The 16,819-nt window shown below is 37.2% G+C and overlaps 1 protein-coding gene across 1 annotated transcript in view; it reads right to left on the bottom strand.

The window, feature by feature from the left end:
- The window catches only part of kdm5bb (lysine demethylase 5Bb), a 32,709-nt gene extending 22,464 nt beyond the window's left edge, over positions 1 to 10,245 (bottom strand). The window contains exons 1-9 of the mRNA XM_030734534.1: positions 10,056 to 10,245; positions 8,675 to 8,752; positions 8,153 to 8,275; positions 7,669 to 7,839; positions 5,401 to 5,457; positions 2,036 to 2,191; positions 1,814 to 1,907; positions 1,398 to 1,519; positions 753 to 911 (exon numbers count right to left, since the gene is read on the bottom strand). Of these exons, the coding sequence (XP_030590394.1) occupies positions 753 to 911; positions 1,398 to 1,519; positions 1,814 to 1,907; positions 2,036 to 2,191; positions 5,401 to 5,457; positions 7,669 to 7,839; positions 8,153 to 8,275; positions 8,675 to 8,752; positions 10,056 to 10,208 (1,113 nt within the window). The 5' untranslated portion in view covers positions 10,209 to 10,245. The remainder of the gene's footprint in view (positions 1 to 752; positions 912 to 1,397; positions 1,520 to 1,813; positions 1,908 to 2,035; positions 2,192 to 5,400; positions 5,458 to 7,668; positions 7,840 to 8,152; positions 8,276 to 8,674; positions 8,753 to 10,055) is intronic.
- Between the last annotated feature and the right edge of the window lie 6,574 nt (positions 10,246 to 16,819).

The following is a 16,819-nucleotide window of genomic DNA, read 5'->3' as shown; positions in this document are numbered from 1 at the left end:
AAAATATATATATATATATATATATATATAAAAAAAAATATATATATATATATATATATAAAAAAAAAATATATATATATATATATATATAAAAAAAATATATATATATATATATATAAAATATATATATATATATATAAAAAAAAATATATATATATATATATATATATATATATATATATATATATATATATATATATATATATATATATATATATATTAATATATCCAGAGCTTGAGCAACAGTTTAAGATAACAGCCCTAAAAAACTGTCAATTGTAGTTGCAATATTAGCATAGTTTTGTGATATATTTTCATTACTGATGAGTGAACCCATCCTTATCTTTAGTGTTGACGCAGTTGTTGCAGAAGTAGCGAGACTGATCTTACTTCTAACCCTAACAGTATTTTTTCGTATGCCTAAACCAACAGGTAGCAAAAGTGAAAGTAAACAAGAGGCTCACGGTCTTGTGATTTGCGTCACCAATGCCACACCTGCCTGCTTATATGTTCTATTAAAAACAAACATTATAAAACTTAGCAACAGCTTTATTTAAAAAAAAAAATTGAATAATGTTTATAGATGGACTACACAGTATTTGTTAACATTCAAGATCATGTTATAGATGGTTTACATACAATTATTAAATCTAATTAATATTGCTACTGTTTGCTAACAGTAAATAATTATTTAGCTAATCTTCCATGTATTAATAGCAGTTATTATAAAGTGTTATCAGACTTATCCTCACCTGAGCCAGACACCTGGGGCACCTCCAGTCTCCTTTGGGAACGTCGTTCAGAGGAGGGATCAAACAAAAGGTGTGGTAGCTGTCATCACAGCCGTCACACAGCAACAGGCGATCTTCATCTCCCCCACTGCCACACACCAGACACACAACCAGATCCACCTGGGCAACAACAACAACAAGAGCAGTTTGCACTGAGATGAAAGCAACCAGATAGAAATGAAAAACACTTTTTATACAGACTGAAAATCTTCCAGCCCTCATTCATTTTATTGCAAAGATGAAGAATTTTAATGTGTCTGTAAAAAATATACTAAAGAAATGCTGGCAGATGTAAATGATCAGTTTTGAGGCTGTCTTTCTTGGCATCCTGGTTCAAACCATTATTTCTGCTCATTTTTAATCTTTTTATATTCCTTCAGCCTTCCTTTCTTTTGTTTTTTTATCTTTTATTTTATGTAATTACATCTAGCATTCAATGTCAAGTTTTCTTTTCTTATGTGCTACTTCTGCACTTCTATAAACAATAAATATTTAATGCACAAAGGAAACAAGTTTCCCAGCACACTCTGTCAGGGGATAAAAGCTGAATCTGGATGTCTAATCACATTGCATTAAACTGACTAGCCTTTTTTCATGTCTACTTACTGGACTTGGAGGAATTGGAGGCATGAATTTCTTGTACCGTGACTTGGTAACTTTGTCAGCTTCAAATACTGGTTCCTTACTTTCAACTGGTTCCTGTTTCACCAGAATTGGAATCTCTTTTTCTGCAAGACCACAGGAAACATTACTAAGACCATTACCAAGAAGAAGTTTATCTTTTACAGGAAATATAAAGAATACATGAACTCCAAATTTGGTATTTTTAAGCCAATATCAAAACATAAGTGCTTATCAGCACATGTTACTTCACTGTCTATAGCAGTCTGTTATAATCAATTCCTGAATGTTTATTACTGCTTAATGAGTCCAAGTAAAGAGGATGAAGTCACAAGTGTTTGCATAAATGGTGTAAATGTCAACAGATTAGCTGTTTCTTTACTCTGGGATGTGAGTCTGACCTGGTTCTGGCTTAGCGACAAAAGACCCCATCCTCCGCCTCAGGTTCGGCCTGCTATCACCAACCTCACCTGGTTCAGTCTTCACACAGACAGCCTACAGACAAAGGGAAAAGTGAAACTTGTGGCAGTTTAAAAATATGCAAATCTTCCTGCGAGTGTTGAATAGTGAAGCCTGAGCTGCTGGTATCAGAGCAGATTTAGTTAGGTTTTTGTGGCTCCCACCTCATACTTCATGCGCTTGGCTCTGCGAGCACTCAGACAAGCGTCAGGTGTCAGGGCAGGGGACCTCTGAGCCTGATCTTGGAGCTTCTGCTCCTTGATGTCCGTGCACTCCTCGGTTTCTGCACTCTCGACTGGCTGGACAGGCTTCTGAACGTACTGAAGGAGACAGTGAGACAGCTAAATTTACAATGTCTAATTGGAAACACGTGACCATTCAGATGCTGTAATCAGGAACATATAAACTGAATGCCAGCTAGGATAATACAGTTAACTAAAACTAAAAATAAGAGTGGAGAAAAACATTTTAGTTAAAAATACAACAGACAATAAACTTTAGGCAAAATGAAAATTAAATATCTTTTAATCTTTGTCAGTTTCATCACATTTGTTAACCACTTTCAGGCATTGGCAAATCAATATTTATTGAGAATGGGATGGGAAAATTTCCAGGAAAGTTTTTTTTTTTTTTAAATGCATTTTCTTTAATTAATTTTTTATCTTATTTGATTACCTCCGCCAAGGAGGTTGTGTTTTTGGTAGCGTTTGTATGCGTGCGCGTCATTATATATGTAAACACGCATAGCTTGAAAAGTTTTGAATAAATTCTAATAAAATTTTGTAGGGCTGTAGAGTGGGGTCAACTTCATGATTTATTGGTCAAAAATGGACAAAAATCCTTATAACTTAGAAACTATGATTCTTACAAATGTGGTGTATATATATTGTCAACATATACAAAGCACCGTAGTAAGATTTAAAATATCATGTCACATCTGACCTCTGATGTTTCCTTCAAGCTCAACAGATTGATCTGAAGGTCAAAATGACAATAATACTTTATAGAGCCATTTAAAACTATGCTTCTTAGTGCCATTGTTTGTATTGGCAACACATAGGCATGAAGAGAATGATATATGGGGAATATATGGGGATTCTAAATATCACATTATAGTTTGCATCCAAATATCATGTATTTGACCTCTGATCTCACTTTTACATTTCACATCTGCATTCTTTCAAGTTGACCCCAAAATGTGTTATACTGTATCTGAAAAAAACGTCAAAAGAAAGAGACTGAGCTGCCTAGTTAGTTATACGACATACGGTAGTATAATATTATATAATAAGCTCAAATTATTCATGTCCAGTTATTTACAAATAAATCCTTATTATCCATTACCTACTCCTATATAATGTTTGTGTAATATTTTCACTGCACGACAAACTTCTTAAAGTACATTAAAAAAACAAAGAAAACAAAATTAATATATACAAAAACAATACCATTCCCTTAAAAGTAAATACTGCCCAGAGAGCGAGCTGCCTTGGTGGAGGTTTGCACCCTCAGAGTGCTTCTTGTTTTAAATTTTTGTTTTCTTTTCAGTTTAATTGCCATTAGCTTCCAGAGAAGGTTTATATTCTTTATACTGAAGTTTATAATGTTTGAAAATATTTAGTTTTCATTAGTCTCAGTGTTAGTTTTAATCTGTAAATTGTTATAATGTTGGTGATATTTCTCAAGGATAAGATTCAAGTTTGGAGTATTAGAATACAAACACGGCATTTCATGTTGACATCCCAGTCTTAAAAAAACATGTCCACTCAGGGCTTCATATTGCATCTGGTATTCAGAGTTATTACAGTTATTAGTTATTATAGTGTTAGTTTTCAGTGTTTTTTATAATTAAAATGTTCAATTTTAGTTTTAATTTCTTTTAGTTCCCATGTTGGGTTTACTTTTCTTTAATATGTAAGGGTTAGTATTATACAACAATGCAAATATTGGACAGAGTCATTTAGACATCCCATTCTCAATAAGGATATGCACTAACACCTCCTGATGCTGGTTGTGTTGACAAATTTAGACCAAAGTGACTAAAATGAAAGACATTTTCTCAACTATTTTTTTTTTTTAATTTATTTTAGTTTAATTTTAGGCACGCATCACTTCAGTTACTTTTATTTTTTTTTAGGTCTAGTTTTTATTTTTACTTCATTCAAAAGCTAATGTTTAGGGCTGGATCAGGTGATCCTGAACCACTGGTTTATATACCAGTATTGCATTTATTAAAAATAAACTCTGGCTCTCTTCCATAGCGTATCTTCTGTCCTAGCTCCCTCTGCTCTCTTCTCTTTCCCCTCACCCCCAGAATGGCTGCCCCTCCCTGAGCCAGGTTTCTTCCTGTTAAAAAGGTGTTTTTCATTCCTGCTGTCACCAAGTGCTTTCTCTTGGGGTGGGAGTCATCTGATTGTTGGCATTTCTCTCTAATATTGTAGGGACTTTGCCCTACAATATAAAATGCCTTGAAGCAACAGCTGTTTGGCAATGCATAAATAAAACTGCAATGAACTGAATTCATTTAACAAAAATGTTTTTCCACACTTAGCTTTAGTTTTAAGGTAGGATACAAAATATTTTTCTCAAAAGTTGGGAAATTCTCCAGTTACAGCAGCTAAAAATTAAGTCAAACAAAACCTTTAACAATAACAACTGCTTTCATAAATTAGAATAGCTCAGTAAATTAATTACAATATGAGAACATAAAAAGCTCATTAAGATTAAAATTATACAAAACAAGCAGCACAATTAAATAGAAAATAGAAAAAGTGAAATAAAATGGATAAATGATAATATTTAGTTCAGTTTTACATAACTACAATAAGCTTGGTCCTGATCAGATTCTTGACACTGTCAAGAATTAATGTATGAAAACGGCTTCAACATCCAACAAATACCAAAAACATAATTTGGTATTTAAGGTCATGAGGAGGATGTGGTTAGTTTGTCACCACAAAGAGCAAAGAAACATGTCAAATTAATCAGAAGGACCGATGTTAAAGGTTAAAGGTAATGATCTCAGACTCAGGAGTTTGGCTTTTCAACTAATTACAGCAGCAGATTATGGTGTAGATAACAAATTAAAACTGCAGGGAGGGTTGCTCACATGCATTAGATGTGTAATAACTGTAGAAAGAAACAAGCAGAAATATTTTGGACAAAGCAGGAACCCTTTGAGGGTTATGAAGCACAGACTTCATTCAAACAGCTGACCTTTCATCAGATTTTAAGCCTGCGCTGCAGACTGCGTCTCTAAAATATATTTTTTCCATTTGATTTGATTATTGGCTATCACTTAAACAAAACTACACTGGTATATATTGCCCCTTAGTATATACCTGTTGAATGTGGGTCGAGGTAAATATATCATGAACTGATGTTAACATTAAAACCGTTCTATGAATATTAAATGTCATGCCTTCCAAGATAGCCCCACAAAGCTGGAAACACTGAAGCCCAAACACAGATAAACATGCATTTTGTTAACTGTGAGGCCGAGCAGCTTCTTAACATGACATAAATGTACCTCATTAAGATCGGGATCAGCCTCCAAATGCATCAGTTTGGAAGCTGGATCTGGTGCCTAAGGGAAGAGAGAGCTTTGGTAATTATACAATTTAAAGTGACCTGTCTAAAAGGTCACACAGGACCAATTAAATCAGCTCTAAACAGTGTGCTAACTTATATTACTGCAAAAATCAAACAGACCCCCCCCCCCCAAAAAAACCCCAACATAAAACATAGCATTCAACACAGAACATACAGTTCTAATAATTTGTTTGTTTTATACTTGTTTTATCTTTATCCTGTCTGTATATTAGACATTTGTTTACAGATGCATGAAATATAAATCATTTGCATTTGGTGAAGCAAAATGAGAAATTCCAGTTTAGGGGGTATTTCCTGCTTTTATTGTCCTGCTAATTTATGCAAATGTATACCCACACCTAAGAGTTTATTTTCCCACAGCCACCTGCTGTCCTAAACCATGTTAAGACATGGCCTGCCTTACTGGGACTGATTGATTGCTCCTTACTGTACTACATTTAGCTTCTGTTTTATTGAGCTTTTACTATTACTTTTACTATTTTCCACTTAACTGTGCTCCCTCTGTTGTGTAATTATTTAACTTTCTAAGCTATTTTGTTTTTGATAGTCTGTTTATTATACTGAGCTTGGTTGTTTTTCATGTTTTGGCTGCAGTAACACAGTAATGTTCAAAATTTTGGGAGAAATAAATATATCTTATCTTCAACAAATCTCATATCGACTGCTGTAACAGTCTTTATTAAGGTTGGTGGATGGCAAGTAGTGTAAAATGCTGTGGTTTGGGTCTTAATTGGCACATGCAAGCGAGACCACTGCCCATACTGGCTGCCAGTCAGATTTAGACTTGATTTTAAGATTTTATTGTCTGTTTTTAAGGCATTGGATGGGTAGGTACCTCCTTACCTCTCTACTTTTTTAACCCTGCACATTCTGACTTGATCAATGAGGTGTGCAAGGAACAGAGGGGATTGGTCCTTTGCATTTGAAAACCCCTTTCGATTCACTGACTTTTAAACTAGACCGATTATTTTTATCTGTGCTGTTGCTTTAAATGTGATTATAAATAAGCTTAATTTGACTTGAACCTGAAATTGCCTAAAGGACGAACACAATTCAATGAAGACAATCATGCTGTCACATTTCAAACACTTTCCCATAACTGATAAATAACGTTCTCACAACTTGTTGAATAATCTGATATATAAAAGCTGCTGAGACTCTGGTCTATTAATAAATATAATGGCATTTTTAATGTAATGACCATTTTTAATGAGTACACAGCACAAAACGTAATGTGCTTTGAGATGTCAAATGAGTTAATCCGGCACTTTAGCTTAAAAATGCCAAACCATGGGGGAACTACATTAGGCACATTACAAAGAAATCAAAGCTTTGCCCAATACTACTCAGCATACACAGTGCTACAGTGGCCCTCGAGGGTTAGTCTATGTTACTAAGTCTTTAGGGGCAAATACCAGCAGATCTAATTCCTGTGTGCGCAGTGCATCTGTGTACCCTAAAATGAATTAATTAAATTTTATTTAAAAAGAAAACAGGAATGATATTAATCTTTAATTATACTTGTTATACATGTTAACAAGTGAAATAAGAAGCTATGAAGAAATTATGAATTGTGTTAATTATTTAGGCAAACAGATATATATATTTTTTTTTAATCGTAATATTTAATTGGTATATTGCAATGCAATAGCCCATGTTACACCTGCCTGTTTCTCCCCTACACTGCTGAGGCTCTCAGAGTCTCTAAACCCAGCTGGATATCAATGCTGCAGTGCTTCCAAAATTAATGAAACAAGCAGAAATGGGTTTAGAAAATTTTAAAAAGAGGCAAACAACAAAAAGAGGATGTTGACTGTGACCCATCATCTTTATGGAATTTGTGACCTGATAATTGGTTTATTCTACTAACATTAAAGTTGTTGAGAAAATGTTCTGCAAAATGACATGCAAACACATATTTATGAAAAAGCTCTGGCTGCTTCACTTGTGCTTTAATTTCAGATTCTTTAAAGCTTTTAGTGAATTTGCATTGTGGTGGTCAGGGTTAGGGTAAGGTAAGGTCCAGTACACTCTGTATTCTTTGAATTACCACAAGTAGGCCAATGAAAGTAGAAAACATCCCCTAAACTGGCATTTCTCATTATACTGCACACATGGACCAGATGAGCAACACAGTCCTCAGGAAAAAGATATGCTATCAGACTGATGCATGCATCCAACTCACCAGCAGGTTTGTTCCACTCTGAAACAGATTGTAGGGATAGAGGATTCGCTCGTAATGCCCTCGCAGGTGTGAGCCGACAGCTTTGCCAGGGGCGAAGCCCATTTGCAGCGCAATCTTGGTCCATCGCCTGTCCCGGCAGACGATATCAAACCCACCCTCTTCTGCTACCAGCTGAAGTGACGGATAGTTCATTATGAGAGTGGTTTAACTGGATTATTACATATATACACTGACAGTTTTTCCTGCATATGAAAAGGTTTTGATCTTCCACTAAAGGAAATTGCCAGGACTGTTTTCAATGAGTACTTTTTGAAGAGGGGTTTAATTTACTCTTAACTCAAAATACACTGTTGTTTATAAAGTAGTAAAACACTATTTTTAAACTACATGCAGACCAATCATGCCTATGTGAGTAGTCACTCCTCCAGTTAAAATCCCTGTATATTTTATTTAAAAATGATGTACAGTGCAAACAATAATCAACCTTATTTAGCTTATATAAATCCAAAATCTTCCTCTCCACATGAGGAATCTTCAGGCTACATCCCTGCAAGTCCCAAAACTTGGCAATCTGGTCCAAGAAGTTGAGCTTGACTCTGGTTTGTGCCTGACAAAGGGACAAGCAATGAGAAAAATCAGCTAAAAACCCCAAACACCAAGATTACACAACACAGTAAAAGCAAAAAAAAAAAAAAAGAAATCCTAACAAGCTGAGAATATGAAGTGCTGTTCTATTGTTTTTTATTTAAACATATATTAATGCACTTTCAGTCTTCAGATTGGTAATGTCCAGTCTACATAAACAATCCTTAATTTCATAACATTATTGCAAAGCAGTAGTAACACAAATGGGCTTTGTTTCATTTTTGCTTTTCATTAATGTAGCCTCTGTGGGTGTTTTCACTACATGAATGGGTTAAAAATAGAACAGAATTTCAGAATAGTGATGCATAGATGGAAAAAACAGTCAAATCAGGGCTGGTATCATCTGAGTAACAAAACTCACCTCCAATTCATTAAGCCTTTGGATCCGAGGAACAAAGTGAAGCTTGTCAACATCACAAGCAAATGGAGGCTGCCAACCCTAAACAGCAACAAAAATACAAATGAAGGTCATTGAATTACGTAGTCTTCTATGACTTTCATTCTTGCATTAGTATGTCATGTGACTGAGGCTATTGAGTTTTCTTTTTTGAAAGTTTTTCCACTTGTGTTTGGACCCAAATTATGGAAATTTTCAAACTTGTTTTTTGCCGCTGGTGACTTAACTAAAGTGAAATTTGCCAGGTAAAAGAGGTATATGACTACATACTGGTAGGCAAGGTAGGGCCTGCTGATAGCTGAGAGAACAACAATCAGTAACCTCATCATACTACACACAGGGTGGCATATACAATGACCCCCCCCCCCCCCCCCCCCCCCCCAAAAAAAAAAACACCCATGCTGGGCCCCCAAGTTCTTTTTTTAAGTCAGTAGCCAACGTCCCCCTCCTCACCACTGGCACACAAAATGGCCAGATGGAAGATTCGCTCACCAGCACAGCTTACCACAAAGCCAACATGGAGGACAACACCCTACAACACAGGCTCATACATGAAGAGTGGCTCACTCTTAACAAACACATTATAATAACATGAACGACGAGGCTGTAGGTGGGCGTAATATGGCGGATTTAACAACAACTTTTCAAACAGAAAACCCAGTGGAGACTTTGCCCCATCGTCAGGCTAAATACTTGACACTTACAGGAAATAATGAGTTAATTCTGGACAGGCGAGATAAGTAAACTAAAAAAGTGATGGGCCACACACTGGAGTGCGATGACTACTTCTTCAGGATGCTCTTCAGCAAATAATCCATAATTAATGCCAACTTCAGGGCTGCGAGGACACTCGGGGACAAACTGGATAAAAGCATTGTCCCTCATAAGACCACATCATGATCATGATCACGATCATGTTCTTCTTCTTCTTCTTTTTCTTCTTCTTCTACGCAGCCTAATGGCTTCCGCATAGCCACCTATGTCAAAGCTGTGCGTTGAAATATGACAGGTTGAGCTGTTAGCTGGCGTTAGCCTAGCCAAGCTAAAGTGGCTCAATGACCGGGGCCACCGACGCTTTGTTGACACACGGTGAACCGCGATTATAACCCACTTTCAAAACACTGACACGTCTACGAGGCTGCTGGCGAACTTAAAGTCGACCAAAAGCAGCGCAGATGCGACGTGAACAGTCACGAAGCTAGCAGTGGCAGCACAAAGAATGAAACAGCCATTTATCCGCCATGTTGAGCAGTCCCTTTAAATCCCCAGCGCTCCGTCTTAACGGTGAACTAATTCAGCATCCGCGTCTCCATAACGCTTTTCTTTTACCTTTAAAGGCACTCACCGGTGGCGGTCGCACTTTGCAAATGCCCGTTTTTTCAGCGATGGGACGGATCTTATTGATGAAGGCGTACGGGTCTCGAAATTCTTCCCAGCTGGGCTCGAAGACCGGGCACTCCGGAGGAGGCTTGAACTCGTCCGGCCGAGGCTGGCTCATCGTTTCGAACCGACCCACTGGAAGCTCGGACAGGACAGGTCACCGCGCGTTTTCGGAGAGTGCTTTATTTAATTAATTAATAATTTTTTATCCCGTCTATTCACCGTCAGAGTCGGTGGCAGCCAGTCGACATCAACATGAGAGGAGGCAGCTTGCACACACACATAACCTACACACACACTTCCACTCACACACACACATCCACTCACAGTGAGGAGAATGTTCCAAGGCAGTGAGCACGTCCGCTCGAAAAACTAGACACCACACAGCTCTTATCTATGCATGTGTGAATTCTCTGTTTCTGCAGTTACATCGACGTATTAATCAGTAACTACAGATGGAATACAGTTTCCAATGCGTCTTGCAATATGCCACTTTAAAATACGCAGGTCTTTACGTACAGAAATTCTATATTTTATTTATTTATTTATTTTTCACATCTTCATGTTTTGTAACTATACCCTGGAACAGGATATACTCCACTTTAATGTAGGATCTGATTAGAAATTAGACTTATTGCAAATTCAGTTTTCCCAACATGATACTTTATAGTGTAAGATAAAACCCCACAATATTAGAAACAGAGCCCCAACAATCTAAGTATCCCCTTAAGAGCAAGTACTTGGAGACTGCAGGGAAGAAGAACTCCCTTTTTAACAGGAAGAGGCCTCCAGAAGACCAGACTCAACCAGGGGCAGCATCTGCCATGAGCCTCTGTGGTATGAGGGTAAAGAGAAGACTGAAAAAAGTTGCAATAAAGCATTCACAGTGACGCCACAATTTTTGTCATTCACTAACAACAGATAAGTGTTAGTGAATTTTACATAAGTATAGGTGCATATTGATGCAAATTCTTTATTATTATTATTGTTTTCCCCACAGTTTGAGAAGCCACTGGCACAATGACAATTAACAGCAAACAGGAGAAACACAAACTGCAGGAGGGAGCAGATAAACGTTGATGACATGCAGCACATGGGAAGTGAAAAAAAGGGAGTGAAGAAGAAGAAATGCTCAGTGCATCATGGAAGGTTCCCTAGGAGTCCGAGCCTAAGCGTCAAAATAAAGGGATGGTCCAGGGTCAGCTGATCCAGACCTAACTATAAGCCTCATCAAGAGGCTTATAGTTAGGTCTGGATCATCAAAAAGCTCCCAGTTTGGGTTCTATTATGAAAATGCTCAAGTTCAATTCATTTCTAGAATTGGAAAGTAACTAACTTCTGTGTAAGTGTGATATGCTTCAGGCTTACTTTTTACTTCATAGTTCACTTGTTTGTACTGCAGTATAATCCTGAGGTATTGCCTTATCACTTAATTACTTGTAGATCAAATTAAAGTATAATCAGCAAATAAAACATTATATATACTAAGTAAAAACTATTGATTCAACTCCTACCAATATGACAGAGGTGTACACTTGAATGCATAAATAATAACAATACAGTTTATTACAGTTTTTTTTTACCCGCTGGTAAAAATAGATTTATGTTTTTCAATCAGTAGCAGTCATATGGATGATAAAATATATCAGATTTTTTTGTCATTATGATATTTGAATATAAAATGTATTTTCTGAATAATTTTTCTCACTGATTCTTGTAAAACGTAACTGCCTTTAATGATGCTTGACGTGATTTTTTCATATAAAGATGTAAAATTTTACACAACTTTGTAGGCAAATTCCAATTTCGTAATAGTTTATTCAGTATAAACAATGTTTACTGTCATATAACGCTTTAAGTTTACCATTTTTAATGTTTAGAATTTTACTCAAGTATAAGTCTGAATACACAATTTTCACTTGCCTGTTTCTCAAATGTGTGTTATTGCTTTTGAGCAGTCGAACAGCCTACATTATGACACGAGTGGCAGACATCAACTCACCTTCTACTTCTTCTAGCTGTTCCCTTTAGGGGTCACCCCAGCAGATCATCTACTTCTGTCTCACCCTATCTCTAGGGTCCTCCTCTGTCACACCAACCCTCTTTATGTCCTCTTTTACCACATCCTTGAGTTTTCTCTGTGGTCTTCCTCTTTTCCTCCTGCCTGGCAGCTTCATGATGGGACAAAATATTTGCTACTCAGACTTAAAATAAATACAGGCAAAAATAAAGATAAAAGTCTTTTTCAACAAGATGCATGAATCATAAATCCAGAAAAATCCTGTTACCGTTCCATCTGTAAACTGTATATAATGATATATATTAAGCAGATATATTTTTGAAACGTCTTTTTTTTTTTGTAAATGTAATGTAATGGGACTCCCAAATTTTGGCAATGCATCAACATTTTTCAAATTAAAAAAAAAAAAGAAAAGAAAAGTAAAAAGAAAATCTCCCTTTTGCTTTTTCCAAAACATGGGGCTTGGATTGGGCTTATCGCTGCTGACTTCGGCCTCAGAGTGTTAAGAGGTAAGAACACCATCGGATTTCTGGGGATTTCTGAAAAGGGAGTGTTTTTGTTGTTGTTTTGTTTTTTTAATCTTGTTAGGTTAATGTGTCAGAATGAAGTCTTTTGCGGTTTTTAAAAAAAGGGAAAACTTGTTATATCTATTGTAAATACACGTTATTATGCTATGGTCTTACCGGTCTGACCCATTTGAGATTAAATTGAGCTGCATGTGGCCTATGAATTAATGGGTTTGACACCTCTGGCTTGCAGCCACGATGCATCTGCTCCACAGGCCTAAAATCTCAGTTAATGCCAACAAGTGTAACGAGCCGTTACTTTTTCCACTTCAGCATCAGCCTGCAACAAATGGCATCTAACTGCGGATAATATCAAACGGAATTCTTGCATCTGAATATGATAGCAAATGAATATAATGAAGTGGCGAATGACAGTGTGTTAAACGGCCTTCTTTACTGACTTATGTTTACGCTTGCGCGGAAGGATATGTGCAGGTGACACTTTTAACGGCTGCCGGGACTCATTGTTTAAATAGACACTGAGAGCAGTTTGATTGGATGCGTCTCATAAAACATCTGCTTCCTTCTTTTTCTTTCTTTCTTTCTTTCTTCTTGTGATGCTGCTTTTTAAATGCCATGAATAGTGGTTATTATCAGGTAACTTCCATACAAAGTGCAGTAAACAATGAAAAGAAAGAAAGAAAGTAAGAAAGAAAGAAAGAAAGAAACCCTAAATGCAATTAACAGTCTGTGTCACCAAACAATAGTAAAACTTGCCCCAGTTTCTCTGTGGATTTAGGCTGTCTCATAATCCCAAACTGACTCTATGGCGTTGGGATCAGAGCTCTGTGGGGACCGGTGCCATCTGTGGCTCTTTGTCTTTCAGTCTGATTATTCTTCCTGGATCTGGCTGTGTGTTTTGGGGTCATGGCAACTTTAATTTGCTCATCTCCCTGACATTACTGTTAGGTAGATAAGAATCTAAACATCTAAGAATGCATTTGAACAGTGCTGTGTGTGCAAACCAGGGGCGGCTGCTGTGATAGACCGGTTACCAGCTGCTGCCTTACCTTTCTAAGAAGAGGAAACTGTTGGTATTAATACTCTAGGCTTTTGAATTTGATATCAAAAGTCAACAAAAATAGGAGCATACAAGATATAGATGTTTATGGATGGGATATAAAGCCATGAATTGAAGTTATTAAAAAAATAGGAGAAAACAAAAAGAAACATAGACATGTACTTACTGTGCAACTCTGTGTGGAGATTTAAAAACACCCTTTTCCATTAATTTGTTTTTATATACAAAGGATTTATTGTGGTGACTTGTTTTGCCAAATTATGAAATTACTGAGATGAGAGTATGTATTAAAAGTGTATGTCTATGTATTACAAGTGTGATAATATAAAACTAAACAAACAAACAACCAAAAAACAACAACGCTGAGACCAATGTAGAGACTATATTTATTTGTTTTCCACTCTTTTTATAAATTTTCTTTGACTCTGTGACAAACAACACAGCTAGATTACAGGTACTGGGTGTTGTGTGTTTAGAGGTCACAGACATAGACAGTATAAAACACGGATGTGGCTCTGGATCTGAAATGACCACCAGGAGACGATACCTGCGGCTGTAAAGAGACTTCCAGTCCTATAGAAGTCCATGGGAAAATGACCCTTGGTCCTAACCTCAGTAAACACTTTCCTGGTGTTTCTATGGGCTCAGTCACTCTTTTTGGATCCGGTTGAATAAAACATTAAGTCCATTGTGTACATAATTCTAAAAGTCAGAAAGGAGGATTATCCAGGGTTCCAAACACCAAAAAAAAAAAGAAAAACTCAGGCAAGGCTTCACAAAACTGCAGGTGACATCACAGTGATTACATCTATCTTTTATACTGTCCATGTTCACACAACATTGCTTGTTTAGCATGTCATTAAAACACAACCAAACCGTACCTCTACCCCTAAGCAAGGGTAGGGAGCAGGTGGAGGAGAACCTGGAGAGGTGGAGGATTGCTCTGGAGAGAGGAGGAATGAAAGCCAAAAAAAGCAAGACTGTGAATGAGACGGAGACAGGTGAAAGGTGAAAATGCAAGGAGCAGAGGTAGCAAAGGAGGGCGAGTTTAAATACCTCAAAGCAACGGACAGAGTGGGTGGAGATGAGTGCCAAGGATGATTTGTGAAAGCAGTTAGTGTGAAAGGGAAGATTTGTGGTAGTGAGACCTGCTATGATGTATGGTTTGGAGATGGTGGTGCTGACAAAAAGTAAAAGGCAGAGCTGAAGATGTTAAGATTTTCATCGGGAGTGATGCCTTGAGGCGACTGTTGTTCTGATTTGGTGCTATATAAATAAAATTGAATTGATTTGATTAAGAATTAGTATTTTAGAGGAACAGCTCAGGTTGAGCAGTTTAAAGACAAAGTTAGAGCGGCAATGTTGAGATTGTTTGGACATGTGCAGAGGAGGGATAGTGGATACATTGGGCAAAGCACGTTGAATATGGAAATGCCAGACAGGAGGAAAAGAGGAAGACCACAGAGAAGGTTTGTTCATGTTGTGAAGGAGAGCATGTGGAGGGTCGGTGTGACAGAAGAGGATGCTAGAGATAGCGTGTACTGAACTGTAGATAATCTTGTAAATTGATTGCTACAACAGAGAAGACATATACTTACTGTCTTGGTTTGTTTCCAGTTCATCGTTTTCTTTCCACTGAAACTGAAACTAAGAAACAAGCTTATCCAGTCCAGTTTTTAGCACATTAAAAAATGTCCAAGATCTGAGTTGTTTCATGATTTAAAGATGCAGAAGTTGTTCCACAGGCCTTTGTATCACCATGACTGGATCACTGTGGGAGTATTTTAACAGAAAACATAAACCGGAACTCAGCCGTCAACACACCGCAGCCAGCCGAAAATGAAGCTGACTCTCCAGTTCAACTAAAACTGGGCAAAGAGAGCACATGACACTGGACAGTTTTAGTATCACTGCATGGGTTACCTATTTAATTATTTTAAATGGCAATTGTACTGTTCCTTATCTTCTGTTATATATATATATATATATTCTGTTACAATGTGGATGCTCATTATAACATGGCTAAAGTTTCAAATAATGAAGTCCACATATGTGCAAAAAATCCCTGCGAACCTAAAGTTAAGACTTCAGATTGCTTTAAACACAGTTTTTTCTGATTTTGGCTCTGCATGGTGTCATTGAGGGTGAATATTCCTAATATGGTCATGTAAGCACATAAGTATTATATCATATTTCATAGCACTTTGCAACACTGGGCAGGTCTTTCTGCCAATCTCCCTGTTAGTCATGACGGAAGGCTACTCAGGTGAGTGTATGAACGTTTATATCAGCTCACCTTGACTGTTAAAACTGGACAGAAAGAGGATAATGATCTATAACAGCAAATAGGACAAGACATACAGGAGTTGAAGGTGGCAGGGCCCCACAATCTTCAGTGGAAGTTATAATGCTGCAGTCATATTTTTGGATGCTGTGCAACCTCCACACCACCACAGTTTGTTTGTGGAAAAAAATACTTTGTGTGGTTGATCGTCTTGCTGCACGAAGCTCTGCATGGTGTTTGATTGTGCGGTGCTCACAGTCAAATGACACATCTCAGGGGGACATGCAGCCAAATGAGAGGAAGCTATTATTTTTAGTAGGTGGTGAAGTGGTTAGCACCTTTGTTGCCTCAAAGCAAGAAGGTTCTGGGTTCAAACCTGGGGGATGGCTGAGCTTTCTCTATATGCTCGTTCTATCTGTGCCTGTGTAGGTTTCCTCTGGGTACTTCAACTTCCTGCAACAGTCTAAAGACACATGTGTTAGGTGAACATAAATGTGAGAGTGAATGGTCATTCTCTCAGCCCTATGATGGACTCGAAGACAGTCCTGGGTGTACCACATTTCCCCATGTAAAGTAAAGAAAAGCATTAATAAGGTAACTTGCTATTTGATTAATAGGCTCTTGTGATTTGTCTTGAGGAAAGTCTGATACTATTGCCTTGCGTAAAGTGTAGAGGCAGACAGGAAATATAAACAGAAGTGTGGGTGGAGGAGCATATATCAAAGATCCCTGGCCTGATTTGTAAAGGTGTCGTGTGGTTACCTGGCATCATCTTAGACCACTGTGTCTCTGACAAGTTTCACACAGAATTTGCAAAGACAAACTTTATTCAGAGGAC

Source organism: Archocentrus centrarchus, chromosome 7 (genome assembly GCF_007364275.1).
Source record: "Archocentrus centrarchus isolate MPI-CPG fArcCen1 chromosome 7, fArcCen1, whole genome shotgun sequence".
Classification (NCBI taxonomy): Eukaryota; Metazoa; Chordata; class Actinopteri; order Cichliformes; family Cichlidae; genus Archocentrus; species Archocentrus centrarchus.
The sequence above is the reverse complement of the archived record's forward strand: the minus strand, read 5'-3'. Positions and strand labels throughout refer to the sequence as shown.